This window comes from Capra hircus, chromosome 15 (assembly GCF_001704415.2).
Source record: "Capra hircus breed San Clemente chromosome 15, ASM170441v1, whole genome shotgun sequence".
Classification (NCBI taxonomy): domain Eukaryota; kingdom Metazoa; phylum Chordata; class Mammalia; order Artiodactyla; family Bovidae; genus Capra; species Capra hircus.
The window spans coordinates 63,973,776-63,987,778 of NC_030822.1; the positions used below are offsets into that span (position 1 = coordinate 63,973,776).

Sequence of the window (14,003 nt, forward strand, 5' to 3'; positions counted from 1 at the left end):
ATAGAGGTTGACGTCTTGAGTCCTCCACAAGATGATAAGACTCCATCCAAAATCCCTTCGCGATGAAGGCCATCAGTCAACCGCCATCGTCCACATACTAATCACTTCAAATAATCTTTTCTGATGTTTCACTGCTAAATATAATAAAACACAACCAACTGAGGACAATCGGGAAAAGTCTCAAAAAGTGAAAAGACAGACGGAGGAGTAAAAATGAAACCGGCAGAAGCAGAAACAATGTGAAGAGAACTTTAACCCACTACCTTCAGAGAAATAAAACACTGCATCCATCAGATGGGAATAAGAGGCTATAAAAGAGAAACATTTGGTACTTAACTAAAATTTTAATCAGAAAAGTTGAAATATAAGATCAAGAAATCTCCCAGAAATAAGATGGCAACAAAAGAAACATGAAAACTAAAGGATTGATCAAAGAGGTCAAATATTCTTCCAGAAAGAGTAAATAAGAGGGGGAAGGGGAAAAATACTATAAAAAAGATATGAGAAAGAAAGAATCAAAGTACACAAATTCCCCATTAGTAAGCAATAATTGCATAGTGAAAATAAATACTGAAACTTTAGTTAATCAAATCACCAAAGAGGAATTCAGAAGTGTATTTCTTGCAAAGGAAAGACATGAGTCTCTATCATGTGCTGCTCAATACAGAAACTTTAGTCAAGTTTAAATTAAAATTTAATAAAATAATTCTTTCCTCATTGCACTGGACACATTTCAAGTGGACAATTGTCATGTTTAGCTAGTATCTACAGTATTAGTGCAAACACAGAACATTTCAATGATCATAGAAAATTCTATTGAATAGTGCTGGTCTAAATTGAAAAAACATACTGAATGTCTATACACCAAATGGGACCTCACACTAAAGCACAGTATCATATAATTTCAGGACTGTGTAGATAAAAAGAAAACCCTAAGAAAAGGCAGAATAAGAAAAAGAGGCTACAAAAACCGAAATCAGAAAAGCAAAGGTCTTGTCAACATAATACTGACTACTATAAGATAATGGAGCACTATCTGCAAAGTTTTTAGAGAAAATTGTTTCAAACTAGATTTCAATTCTCAGTCAATTGTCATTTAAGAATAAGACATCATAACACAAGTAATAATTCAAAAATGTACCTCCCATACACTTTTACTTAAGAAGCTATTAAAGGATGAGTTTTCATTTAAAAAATAACAGTATTATTAATAAATCAAAAAAAAAGGAAGAGAGATATCTGGAAAGGAAAGTATCATGTACATCAGGCTTATGGAGCAACCAGTTCAGATTAGAGCTGGAGACAAAAGGCTGCAATGAGAAGGTCCCCAGAGAAAAAGAAACAGACTATGTTTGAACTGTTAGGAAACTAAACAGGTGGCATCTGCTGGATGTCAGAGAAAATAGAATGGAAATGGAAATAGAATAGAATGGAAAACACAAAACTGAACTAATTTTAACTCAATCATTAATATAAGAAAACTGCTTAGAAATATGAAGCTAAATACTAAGAAATCATTGCTTCTGGAGAGTGAGAAGTGGGTAAAGCAGGGACTACTATGTCTCATAACTCATTTTTACCCATATTATTCATTAAGAAATAGAACTGGAAAAAATTAAGAATAAAATAAGGTTTAAAAAAGATACTGGTATACTCTAAAGATATTCCTGGCCATACCATGAAACACACGACACAAATACACTGGAAATGTACACGTCAACATGAAAGATTGAAAAGCAAGTCATAAACTGGGATGTACAATATTGTTTTATAAAACTTCATAAAAAACTAAGATAATACTATATATTGCTCATGAATACAATCATATAAGCTTTTTAAAAGTAAAAAAGAGTTTCTTGACATTTTTTGTGCCATAGTTAAAACCTACAAACCCCTTTTCAGAGTATTTTTAAGTGCATAAAGTAAAACATACAGGATTATAAGAGAAAATAATTATAATGAAATAAACATTCTATTGAATTGTTTATATAGCAATATATATGCTTATTCACTGACATATTAAATAACACAACTTACTTATGTATCGACCATCATAATATCAAAATTGTATTAAGTATAAACAATACTGCAAGATATCTACAGAAACTATAATATAAAGTGAAAATATCTATGAGAAAGATTAGAATCTCTTCAAGAGATATTAGAGATACCAAGGGAATATTTCATGCAAAAAAAGGCACAATAAAAGACAGAAATGCTAAGGACCTAACAAAGTAGAAGAGATTAAGAAGAGGTGGCAAGAATACAAAGAACTGTACAAAAAAGGTCTTAGTGACCCAGACAACCATGCTGGTGTGGTCACTCACCTAGAGCCAGACATCCTGGAGTGTAAAGTCAAGAGGCCTTAGGAAGCATTACTACGAACAAAGCTAGTGGAGTTGATGGAATTCCAAGTCAAAAAGTAACAGTTAGAACCAAACATGGAACAAGGAACTGGTTCAAATTGGAAAAGGAGTACATCAAGTCTATATTGTCACTCTGCCTGTTTAACTTCTATGCAATGTACATCATGCAAAATGCCAGGCTGGATGAATCACAAGCTGGAATCAAGACTGCCAGGAGAAATGTCAATGACCTCAGACATGCAGATGACACGACCCTAATGGCAGAAAGCAAAGAGGGACTAAAAAGCCTCGTGATGAAGGTGAAAGAGGAGAGTCAAAAACCTGGCTTAAAATTCAACATTCAAAAAACTCAGATCATGGCATCCGGTCCCATCACTTCATGGCAAATAGATGGGGAAACAATGGAAACAGTGACAGACTTTATTTTCTTGGGCTTCCATATCACTGCAGATGGTGACTGCAGCCATGAAATTTTAAGACGCTTGCTCCTTGAAAGAACAGCTATGACAAACCTAGACAGTGTATTAAAAAGCAGAGACATCACTTTGCCAACAAAGGTACATATATTCAAAGCTATGGTTTTTGCAATAATCACATAGATGTGAAAGATGGACCACAAAGAAGGCTGAGCACCAAAGAATTGATGCTTTTGAACTGCGGTGCTGGAGAAGACTCTTGAGAGTCCCTATGACTGCAAAGAGATCAAATCCTAAAGGATTTGATTCAATCCTAGGATTGAATCCAGTCAATACTAAAGGAAATCAACCCTGAATTTTCACTGGAAGGACTGATACAGAAGCTGAAGCCCCAATATTTTGGCCACCTGATGTGAAGAGCTGACTCACTGGAAAAGACCCTGAAGCTGGGAAAGACTGAGGGCAGGAGAAGGGGGTGACAAAGCATGAGATGTTTGGATGGCATCATCCACCCAATGGACCTGATTTTGAGAAAACTCCGGGAGATAGTGAAGGACAGAGAAGCATGTTGTGCTGCAGTCTATGGATCACAAAGAATCAAACACAACTGAGCAACTGAACAACACAATTTCAATTGATGACAAGGTTACAGATACTAACATAACAGTTCAGTGCTTCCATCTATAATTGAAGAAAATATTAAATTCAGTTCAAGGTTAGTAAATATATATATATCATTTTTCTCCATCTAAGTTCACAGACCTCCTGAATTCTATCACAGACAAGAGGTGAACCGCCTTCATTCAAAGACTGGGAAAGGGGACAAAAAGAATTCCAACTACATCTAGTAAATAGTTGACTTCTTTAACAAACTGCAAGGAAAATATAACAAAATAGTTATATCTGTTCACTGTGATATATAGAGAATACATATTACATGTGCAATATAATTAATTGCTTCAGTTCAGTTCAGTTCAGCTGCTCAGTCATGACTGACTCTTTGCGACCCCATGAATTGCAGCACACCAGGCCTCCCTGTCCATCACCAACTCCCGGAGTTCACTCAGACTCACGTCCATCAAGTCCGTGATGCCATCCAGCCATCTCATCCTTGGTCGTCCCCTTCTCCTCCTGCCCCCAATCCCTCCCAGCATCAGAGTCTTTTCCAATGAGTCAACTCTTCGCATGAGGTGGTCAAAGTACTGGAGTTTCAACTTTAGCATCATTCCTTCCAAAGAAATCCCAGGGCTGAATTAATTGCTTACATTGACCTAAACTATCTAAGGTTCAAAAATCAGGAAGGTCAGGTAGAATCAGAGTGTAACACAAGGAGATATAAACATAACTAAAATGTTTCAAAACTACATATTCAAAACAGTAATGAGGGATTAGGGAGTAGGAGAAGGTAGTCGGAATGAGTTGTTGGGGCTGAGAAACAGCCTAGCGATCTTTAAAAATATGCATACTTGACTACTGCTGCCACTCACATTCGAATGGACTAATACAATGACTGAGATATACTTTAAAACACTCCCAGAGGGACAGGACACAGGCACTAAGGGAGATCAAGAAAAAGATAACCACTCAAACTGGGTACTATGTATAACAAGGGTACTTTAGGCTCAATTTCTTCATGTATGTTTAAAACCTGCCACAATAATCAATGCAATAAGATTGATAGAAGAATTCAAATTACCACTTATTTCTCTTCATCCTTTTTCTTACCTCTAGTTTTCCTCTGTAATTACTTCCATATCCCATCCCACTTCCACAAAGCCATCAGTTGTATATTATAGTGGCTTTTTCAAAGTTTAAACACATTAAGTGTAGTGATCTTAAAAAGTAAAATGTTTGAAGAAAAGATGGATTTCACTGATTTTTCTTGTAACAGTATTTGTCAAGTCTCCAACAGAAACAATTTTTTTCGTATCTTAAAATTTTTAACTTTCCTTTGATTCTGTAGGCTGCTTCAGATTCTGTGATGCAATTACTATCATGAGAAAATAAGAGCACAAAAAGTGAAACTAATACAAAACTTTTCACTGACATATCCTTAGTTTAGTCATCTCAGTTGTCAATTTACTTATTTTTCTTCTATAAAATAAGAGAGCTCAATTATTTGAGTCAAACTATTTGAATTACCAAAATATACCCTTTATAAGCCCCTGATCACAGAAAATATTCTCAAAAGAAGTTTTCTTACCCAGTCCCCTGGCTGCAATATCAGTAGCAAAGAGCACTGCAGCTCTCTTGCGAACAAATTCGTTATAGACTTCCATTCTTCTCATCTGCTGCTGTCGCCCATGCAGGGCAAGGAGGGAAACACCAGGACGCAGCCGGCAGAACACTCGGTACAGATACTGAACCTAGGCGTTAACCGAAAAATGATTTGGTACTTCTGGATAACAGCAGGAAGTAAGCTTACATACAAGATGAACAGAAAAATGCATTATGGAGCACACGTTTAATAAAAGCACAGAATAGAGAAAAGGAAATGTAGTCTGGAGCTGTGGTCTTCAAACATTTTTGCTCATATTATTTTTTCTAAAAGAATTTTGAAATAAAAATGCTCTCCCCAAATTGTTACGTTAAGTATCTGACATTTCTAAGTGGTTACAAAGAATGTCATTTCTGGTAAATTTAAATATATTTTAAAGTAAAGACTTACCTCTCAAAAATGTATCCAACAGATTCTAAATAGCACAATTTGATATCCATCACCAGTTATTTCAAAATATACAAAAAATAATAGGGGAGACTACACACGTGTGGGGCAGGGCCCCTCAATTTTGCTGCAAACCTAAGATTGCTCTAGAATAGTCTTTTAAAAAGGAAAATTGCTAACAAAACGTGAAGAACCTCTTCTTTAACAGAAAAATTTTACATCATTTCTTTTCCTCCTTGAATTCATATTTCTATTCCTGACCTCACAGAATTTTATCTTGTTTTATGCAAAGTCTCTTATTGATTACTTTATCACAATTCATTTACTTTATCACAATTCATTACTTTCAACAACAAAACTATGTATATATGTTTTAATTTTAATTTTCTGTAGCCATAAAGCTGCATTAAAATTTCTCAGACTCAGTTACTATTACAATTATTAGTATGCTGCTGCTGCTGCTGCTAAGTCACTTCAGTCGTGTCCGACTCTGTGCGACCCCACAGATGGCAGCCCACCAAGCTCCCCCATCCCTGGGATTCTCCAGGCAAGAACACTGGAGTGGGTTGCCATTTCCTTCTCCAATGCATTAAAGGGAAAAGTGAAAGTGAAGTCGCTCAGTCGTGTCCGACTCTTTGCGACCCCATGGACTGCAGCCTACCAGGCTTCTCCGTCCATGGAATTTTCCAGGCAAGAATACTGGAGTGGGTTGCTATTGCCTAGAACTGGCCAAAAAAAGATATTAGAATTTGATTTAAAAAATAAAATTCTATTATCTTTCTCAATATATGAGACTAGATGAAGCTACTGCTTTAGTTTTATTTTTCTTTAGTTTACATACTTACAAATGAATACTAGTAATTGCTAAACTGAGGCAGAGTCCAGCATCATTTTATTCTATTTCTCTAATATAGGTGTTAAGAACATCTTTTTCATGAAAATACACAAAATGGACTAGAAAGAACCTTAACTTTTTGAGTTCCTATACAATATGTCACAATGATATATTACAAAAATTTCATCTATCAGCTGCTGCTGCTAAATCGCTTCAGTCATGTCTGACTCTGTGCGACCCCATGGACAGCAGCCCACCAAGGCTCCTCCGTGTACAGGATTCTCCAGGCAATAATACTAGAGTGGGCTGCCATTTCCTTCTCCACACCTATCAGCTAGTAGCTCCATTAAGTCTTCCTTCAAATTTTGTTGAAAGAATGGGAAACCACCGAATTACAAAACTGACTCACTACCCCAGCATTAAAGTTATTCATTTTCTCATATAATACTCTAGTGCTAGGAAGATTCTCTGATCCTGAGACAACACACCAGTAAGACTAGGCATAAGGGACTCCTCCTTTCCTTTTCTAAGATTTTTTTAAAAGGCTACTGTGAAAGCGGAGATGAGAACGAACCCACAGACAAGACCGCAGATACACTCTTAGGCAACCAATCTCAGGGAAGCACACATGGAAATGGAAGAACCACAGAAACGGAAGATCAACCAAGAGCCTAAGAAAAAGTTAAGCATGGTTTAAACTGCATGGTAGCAAGAGGGGTGGCGAGAGGTGGTAAAACTAACAACTGTCAACAGATTGAATGTGAGTTCAAGACAGCAAAGAATTTAAGATTTGATCATTTAATGAGATGGGGAAGAGTTGGAGGGAGCAGATCTCAGAAATAGGAAATCTTAAATTGCTTACCCAAATGGAAATATCTATAAGTCAAATGGATACACAAGTCAGGGGCTCAGGAAAGAAGTCAAGGCTTAAGATGTAGATTTGGCAATTGTTAGAATATAGACAGCATTTAAAGTCACAGAACTGAAGAGGTATAGAAAGAATATAGATCAAAAAAGGGCAGAGTACACTTTTTCCACCGTGAAGAGGCAAAGCAGAGTATTACAGAGTAAAAACTTTAAACATTAACCCTTAAAATTATTTTCTTGTATGTAAATATGAAAAACATCCATTCTTTAGGAAAATATAAAATTCTAAAAATCTAAAAGAAGTCCTAAAAAATCTGAAGTCATTCCTTACATGGAAAAATAATGAAGTTCTGTGCTTTCCTCAAAATAGAGACAGAACACTACTTATCTTCCCCATAAATTGGAGGAAAACTCACTGCATATTCATCATGCTAAGCTACTGCAAAAGCTATACATCTAGAAATCAATCTACTATATACCAACAACTATATGTTCTCAGGAAATCTGAAATATAGTAAAAGAAAAGCAACATGCAAAAACAAACCGTAGTTTCTTCTCTTAAAGAGAAAAGACCAAGTTTTCTTATATATCACTGAATCCTTTACTTACAAGCACATGACTAGCGTTCAAGAAATGCTGATAAACAAAGGCAGATATAATGAAAACACTATCAAAGGACAAAGGAAGGTGCAATTCATTGTCAAAAGAGGGTTGGGGAGTGTCAGGAAAGGACTTTCAGGCATAAAACTTGAGCTTGAGCTTAGCCTTAAAGGACAGTAATCATTCCTCCAGATAGAGGAACACAGGGAGATAAGCAGATCAGCATGAACAAAGATAAAGAGGCAGGGAAATAAATGGCGTATTCACAGAGGGTAAGGTAGACATTAGGTCATAAAGACCTCTAGTTAGCCTAGCCATTCAACTGTTGTTCTACCAATATTTACTGAGGACTACCATATTCTAGATCTACCATCTATTGTGCTAGATGCTAACAACACTGAAGTAAAAACAGTTTTTGCCTTTCCTTATTGAACTTGAAGTCTCATCCATGGGTTCCTTTAAAAATGAAGACACAAGATTCTCATTATCTACAAATTTCTTCACATTTAGCCCTGCATTATTAAAAAAGAAAAGTAGCATTTTATAACTGAAATTTGAAATTTATACGTGATAATTCAACATGAATAACTTAAGAACAATAAACACTAGGTACCTCTTTACAACTGGAGAAAAATACAATACTTTTCTTCTTCAGGTGGCTTCTCAAAAAGGAATACAGCACACTTATTTTTTGCTGCAGCTCACAAACTATGTAGTTCTGTTCCAAAGTAGCAGGGGTGCTTATGCAAATAAGAGGGAAAATATTAAAAATATGTCACATTGGTAACTTTGAAATCCAGACCGAAAAATAAAACAAATGTTAATAATGGTATGCCTCCCAAGCAAATCTTTCATACACACATACATACATATCCCCAAAACAACTTTCTCTATTGCCCCTTAGGAAATGAATACAGCATTATGTCCAAAATACACTCAAAACCATTTGCAAATTAAATATCAAAAATATACTTGATCTCCAAGGGGGAAGAATGGGGAAAGGAATAGTTAGGGAGTTTGGGATTGCCGTGTACACACTGCTATATTTAAAATGGATAACCAACAAGGACCTACTGCACAGCATAGGGAGCACTGCTCAATGTTATGTGGCAGCCTAGGTGGGAGGGGAGTTTGGGGGAGAATGGATACACGTATACGTATGGCTGAATCCCTTTGCTATCCATCTGAAACCATCACAACATTGTTAATCGGCTATACTCCAATATAAAATAAGAAGTTTAAACATATATATATATATACACACATATATATATATACACACATATATATAGATATACACACACAAACAGGGGTCACCTCTACAACGGTAGGGTCAAGGATCAATTGAAGGATATAAGGGAACTTGCTGGGCTGATACTAAGGTTCCACCTCTTAGTGGGGCCTTGGGTTACAGAGACATACACATTTATCAAAACTGAGCAAATTTACTCAATTTGTTCATAGCATTATATGTAAATTTTATATCAAGAAAGAAAATCTCTATACAAATATTTAACTCTAGCTACTGATATACGTACTGAAATGTTTAAAGGAAGTGTACAGATGTCTGCCAATTTCTTTGAAATGCATCAAAAATAAGATGGGTTGATATACAGAGGGATGGATAAATGGACAGTAAATGGATGCTACCATCAAGTAGCATCCAGGTGGTGGGTATAGGGTTTTAACTGTAAACTTCTTTCAACCGTACACGTTTGAAATCTCTCATAATAAAAATGTTATAGAGAAATACACATGCATTTACTCTTTGAACTAATAAACCTACTTTTAGGATTCTGTTCCAAAAAATAATCTGGTAAAAACACAAAAAGATATACTATCATTTAATTTACATGGTAAAAAAAAAAAAGATGGAAATCAACCCATATGTCCATCAGTAAAAAACCTGTGGAATGAACCACTGTACATCCACACAATTATGTAACATACAACTGTAAAAAAGGAATGAGGAATCTATATAGTGCTATGATGTGATCACTAAGGAATATTGTTAACTGATAGAAGCAAAATTTGATACCATTTATGGGACTGAAGGTATATATACATTCATGCACATACAGGCATCCCTTGGGTGCGTGTTTATATAAAGGGAAAAAAGGGAAGCCTCTTGATGAAAGTGAAAGAGGAGGATGAAAAAGCTGGCTTAAAACTCAAAATTCAGAAAACTAAGATCATGGTATCCAGTCCCATCACGTCATGGCAAATAGATGGGGAAACAGTGGAAACAGTGGCTGACTTTATTTTCTTGGGCTCCAAAATCACTGCAGATGGTGACTGCAGCCATGAAATTAAAAGACGCCTGCTCCTTGGAAGAAAAGTTACGACCAACCTAGACAGCATATTAAAAAGCAGAGACATCACTTTGCCAACAAAGGTCCGTCTAGTCAAAGCTATGGTTTTTCCAGAAGTCATGTATGGAAGTGAAGAGTTGGACTATAAAGAAAGCTGAGCACCGAAGACTTGATGCTTTTGAACTGTGGTGTTGGAGAAGACTCTTGACAGTCCCTTGAACTGCAAGGAGATCAAATCAGTCTATCCTAAAGGAAATCAGTCCTGAATATTCATTGGAAGGACTGATGCTGAAGCTGAATCTCCAATACTTTGGCCACCTGATGCAAAGAACTGACTCACTGGAGAAGACCCTGATGCTGGGAAAGACTGATGGCAAGAGGAGAAGGGGACATCAGAGGATGAGATGGTTGGATGGCATCAGTGACTCGATGGACATGAGTTTGAGCAAGCTCCGGGAGTTGGTGGACAGGGAAGCCTGGCGTGCTGCAGTCCATGGGGTCACAGAGTCGGACATGACTGAACTGACAGCAATATAAAAGAAACACACTGGTGTACTTCTGCGTATAATCTGATACACAACTCAGAAAGATTCAACTCTGATTTTTCTGATCCTTTACAATTTGAGAGTAAATGTTCTTTTATGCCTTAAAATATTCTCAAACATAATCTCTCAGGGTTTATGAACCAAACTGTAAAGCTGGTAAAGGGGAAAATTCAATAACAATATTAAACAAAATTCAACAGCAGCTGCTTTTTATAGTGCTTCTGGTGAATTTGAAATTACAGAGTACTGCAGTCATTACCAGATAAGCTGCAGTTTTGTAAATTATGTTGCTAAACATCTGCCTCCCACCTTCTAAAATGTTTTCTGAAAGTCACATCTTTTACAAATGATGGAACTGCTTTCAAGAATTATTTATGAAGTAAACAATTTTTACACTCAGTTTTTTCTAACTAACTCTATGATCTACAGATAAAGACCAACTATTACCTACAGAAACTGGGGACAGGGATAATATGTACAATTAATTTGCAATTTAAAGACCATCTAATATTGAAAAATGAGTGTCTAGTAAAGACACTAGTGAGTTTTTAAAACAGGAAGAGAAAGTGAAAGTGAAGTCGCTCAGTCATGTCCGACTCTTTGCAACCCCATGGACACCAGGCTCCTCCGTCCATGGGATTTTCCAGGCAAGAGTACTGGAGTGGATTGCCTTTTCCTTCTCCAGGGAACTTCCCAACCCAGGGATTGAACCCAGGTCTCCCACATTGTAGACAGACGCTTTACTGTCTGAGCCACCAGGGAAGTCAAAACAGGAAGAAAGCAAACAGACAAAAAAAAAGAAAGAAAGAAAATCCAAAGACCTAAACAGTCTTTAGACTATCAAATTAATTGTACTAAGAATTTCAATAGCTATCTCAACACAACTTTACAAACAAAACCAACGTCTACTCAATGGTAAGCCAAGGAGGTAACTATACCTCATATATCTCCTGCTATGCCATTCCTGAGAAGTTCTTGATAACCAAAGCTACCAGAACTCAGATTTTCCAAAGTTCATTCATTAGGATCATCAGGAAGTATAGAATTTAGCCTCTTCTCAGGCTTTTTTTAATCCTAGACATCTATTGGTTGAACAAAGTCAAGGTGGCCCTAAATGCCCATATTCCCTGCATTTAAAGACTTTCCAAGAGGATAACTCAATTCATTTTCCCAATATATTTCTTTTCATGCTAGCATTTCACAGCAAGAAGTAAAAGACAGAGATAATGGTAGGGGTGAGCCCACATTGAGATCATCAACACAGATTTAATTTAAAGTCACTGGAAAACGTTTCTCAAAGTCATATCTGTCCACAGTCTGCATGTATATATATATGTATGTATGATTCATACCAAACATACATACATTTTCAGCTGTCATAATATCAAAATATACTTTAAAACATATTTCCCCCAATCCATTTACATATCTCTCTCTCTCACACACATACACACACCCCTTCTACTGCCACAAAGACCAGGAGTCCCCACCGTGGTAGCAGTTGTGGCCTGGTAGGAATCAGGTCTCACAGCAGGAAGTGAGCAAGCAAAGCTTCAAGTGCATTTACGCCACTCCCCATATCATTACCACCTGACCTCTGTCTCCTGTCAGATCGGCAGCACTAGGTTCTCAAAGGAGCGTGAAACCTACTAAGCTTAAATCATTCAGAAACCAGTGCACCCCACCCCACCCCACCCCACCCCCAATGTCAGTAGAAAACTTGTCTTCCACAAAATTGGTCCCTGGTATCAAAAGAGTAGGAGATGGCTGACACAGACACATATCTTACTTTCCAGTTTTAGTGAGACCAAAACAAAACAGCCGTTGCTGGAATGTTTTAAATAGAAAAGTATTTTGCTAAATATTAATGCATTTGATAAAATGTGCTCCACAGCACATTCAATTCAGTTCAGTCACTTGGTCGTGTCTGACTCTTTCCGACCCCATGAAAAGCAGCACGCCAGGCCTCCCTGTCCATCACCAACTCCCAGAGTTCACTCAAACTCACATCCATCAAGTCAGTGATGCCATCCAGCCATCTCATCCTCTGCCGTCCCCTTCTCCTCCTGCCCCCAATCCCTCCCAGCATCAGAGTCTTTTCCAATGAGTCAACTCTTCGCAAGAGGTGGCCAAAGTACTGGAGTTTCAGCTTCAGCATCATTCCTTCCAAAGAACACCCAGGACTGATCTCCTTTAGAATGGACTGGTTGGATCTCCTTGCAGTCCAAGGGACTCGCAAGAGTCTTCTCCAACACCACAGTTCAAAAGCATCAATTCTTCGGCACTCAGCCTTCTTCACAGTCCGACTCTCACATCCATACATGACCACTGGAAAAACCATAGCCTTGACTAGACGGACCTTTGTTGGCAAAGTAATGTCCCTGCTTTTGAATATGCTATCTAGGTTGGTCATAACTTTCCTTCCAAGGAGTAAGCGCCTTTTAATTTCATGGCTGCAACCACCATCTGCAGTGATTTTGGAGCCCCCAAAAATAAAATCTGACACTGTTTCCACTGCCCTGCATAATACAGCTAAAAAAAAAAAAGATTCTAAACCAAAATAATTTTGATAAATGCAGAAAGCTTTATTCATCTCCCACTGCTTTTAAGAATCACAATATTCATAAAAATATCAAAGGTTCTGAGAAGTCTTAAGAAAAAAACTGCTTTGCCGTAACTCAACATTTGCTATTTAACTATCCAGGTACACGTTTTCCCACCTTATTCCCATTTTATGAGGGGAATTTGTTCCCCACACCACAATTTGGGAACTACTACATTAGAGTTGTCTCACATTTAAAGATGTATTGAGAATTTAAATAATTTTTACCACTATATTCACTATGCTTTGCATATTTAATCAGTAACAATATGCTTTCCTAGAAAAGCATATTAATTTGAAATATTAAATTCTCAATTAAAAAGAGAACCCTGATTTTGATTCAAATATGATTTTAAATAATACATACCTGTATTTTGCCTTTTCATGAACCCAAACATACTCAGGATTTTTCAAACTCAAGCGTGCAAGGTCCTTTACAGATTTGGTTTGTGTAGCTGAGAAAAGCAAAGTCTGACGTTTCTTGGGAAGGTTTTCAATAATAGCATTCATGGTGTCAGCAAAGCCCATATCCAAGATTCTATCTGCTTCATCAAGAACTAAAAAGGAAAAATGCACACTCAACTACAATATTTAACATATACGTTAAGCTAAAAGCAATATGGTATTCTGGATAGGATTCTAGAACAGAAAAAGGGATTTAGTTGAAAAACTGGTGAAATAAAAAAAGAAGTTTGGAATTATTAAATAAATACACTAATGTTAGGGCTTCCCAGGTGGCTCAGTGGTAAAGAATCCGCCTGCCAATGCAGGAGACTTGGGTTCGATCCCTGGTGG

General features: G+C 36.9%; 1 protein-coding gene across 1 annotated transcript in view; it reads right to left on the minus strand.

The window, feature by feature from the left end:
* Nucleotides 1-14,003, minus strand: part of DDX10 (DEAD-box helicase 10) — a 311,750-nt gene that overhangs the window by 282,590 nt on the left and 15,157 nt on the right. Inside the window, exons 6-8 of the mRNA XM_018059822.1 lie at nucleotides 13,576-13,765; nucleotides 8,363-8,489; nucleotides 4,986-5,148 (exon numbers count right to left, since the gene is read on the minus strand). Coding sequence (XP_017915311.1) covers nucleotides 4,986-5,148; nucleotides 8,363-8,489; nucleotides 13,576-13,765 — 480 coding nt within the window. The remainder of the gene's footprint in view (nucleotides 1-4,985; nucleotides 5,149-8,362; nucleotides 8,490-13,575; nucleotides 13,766-14,003) is intronic.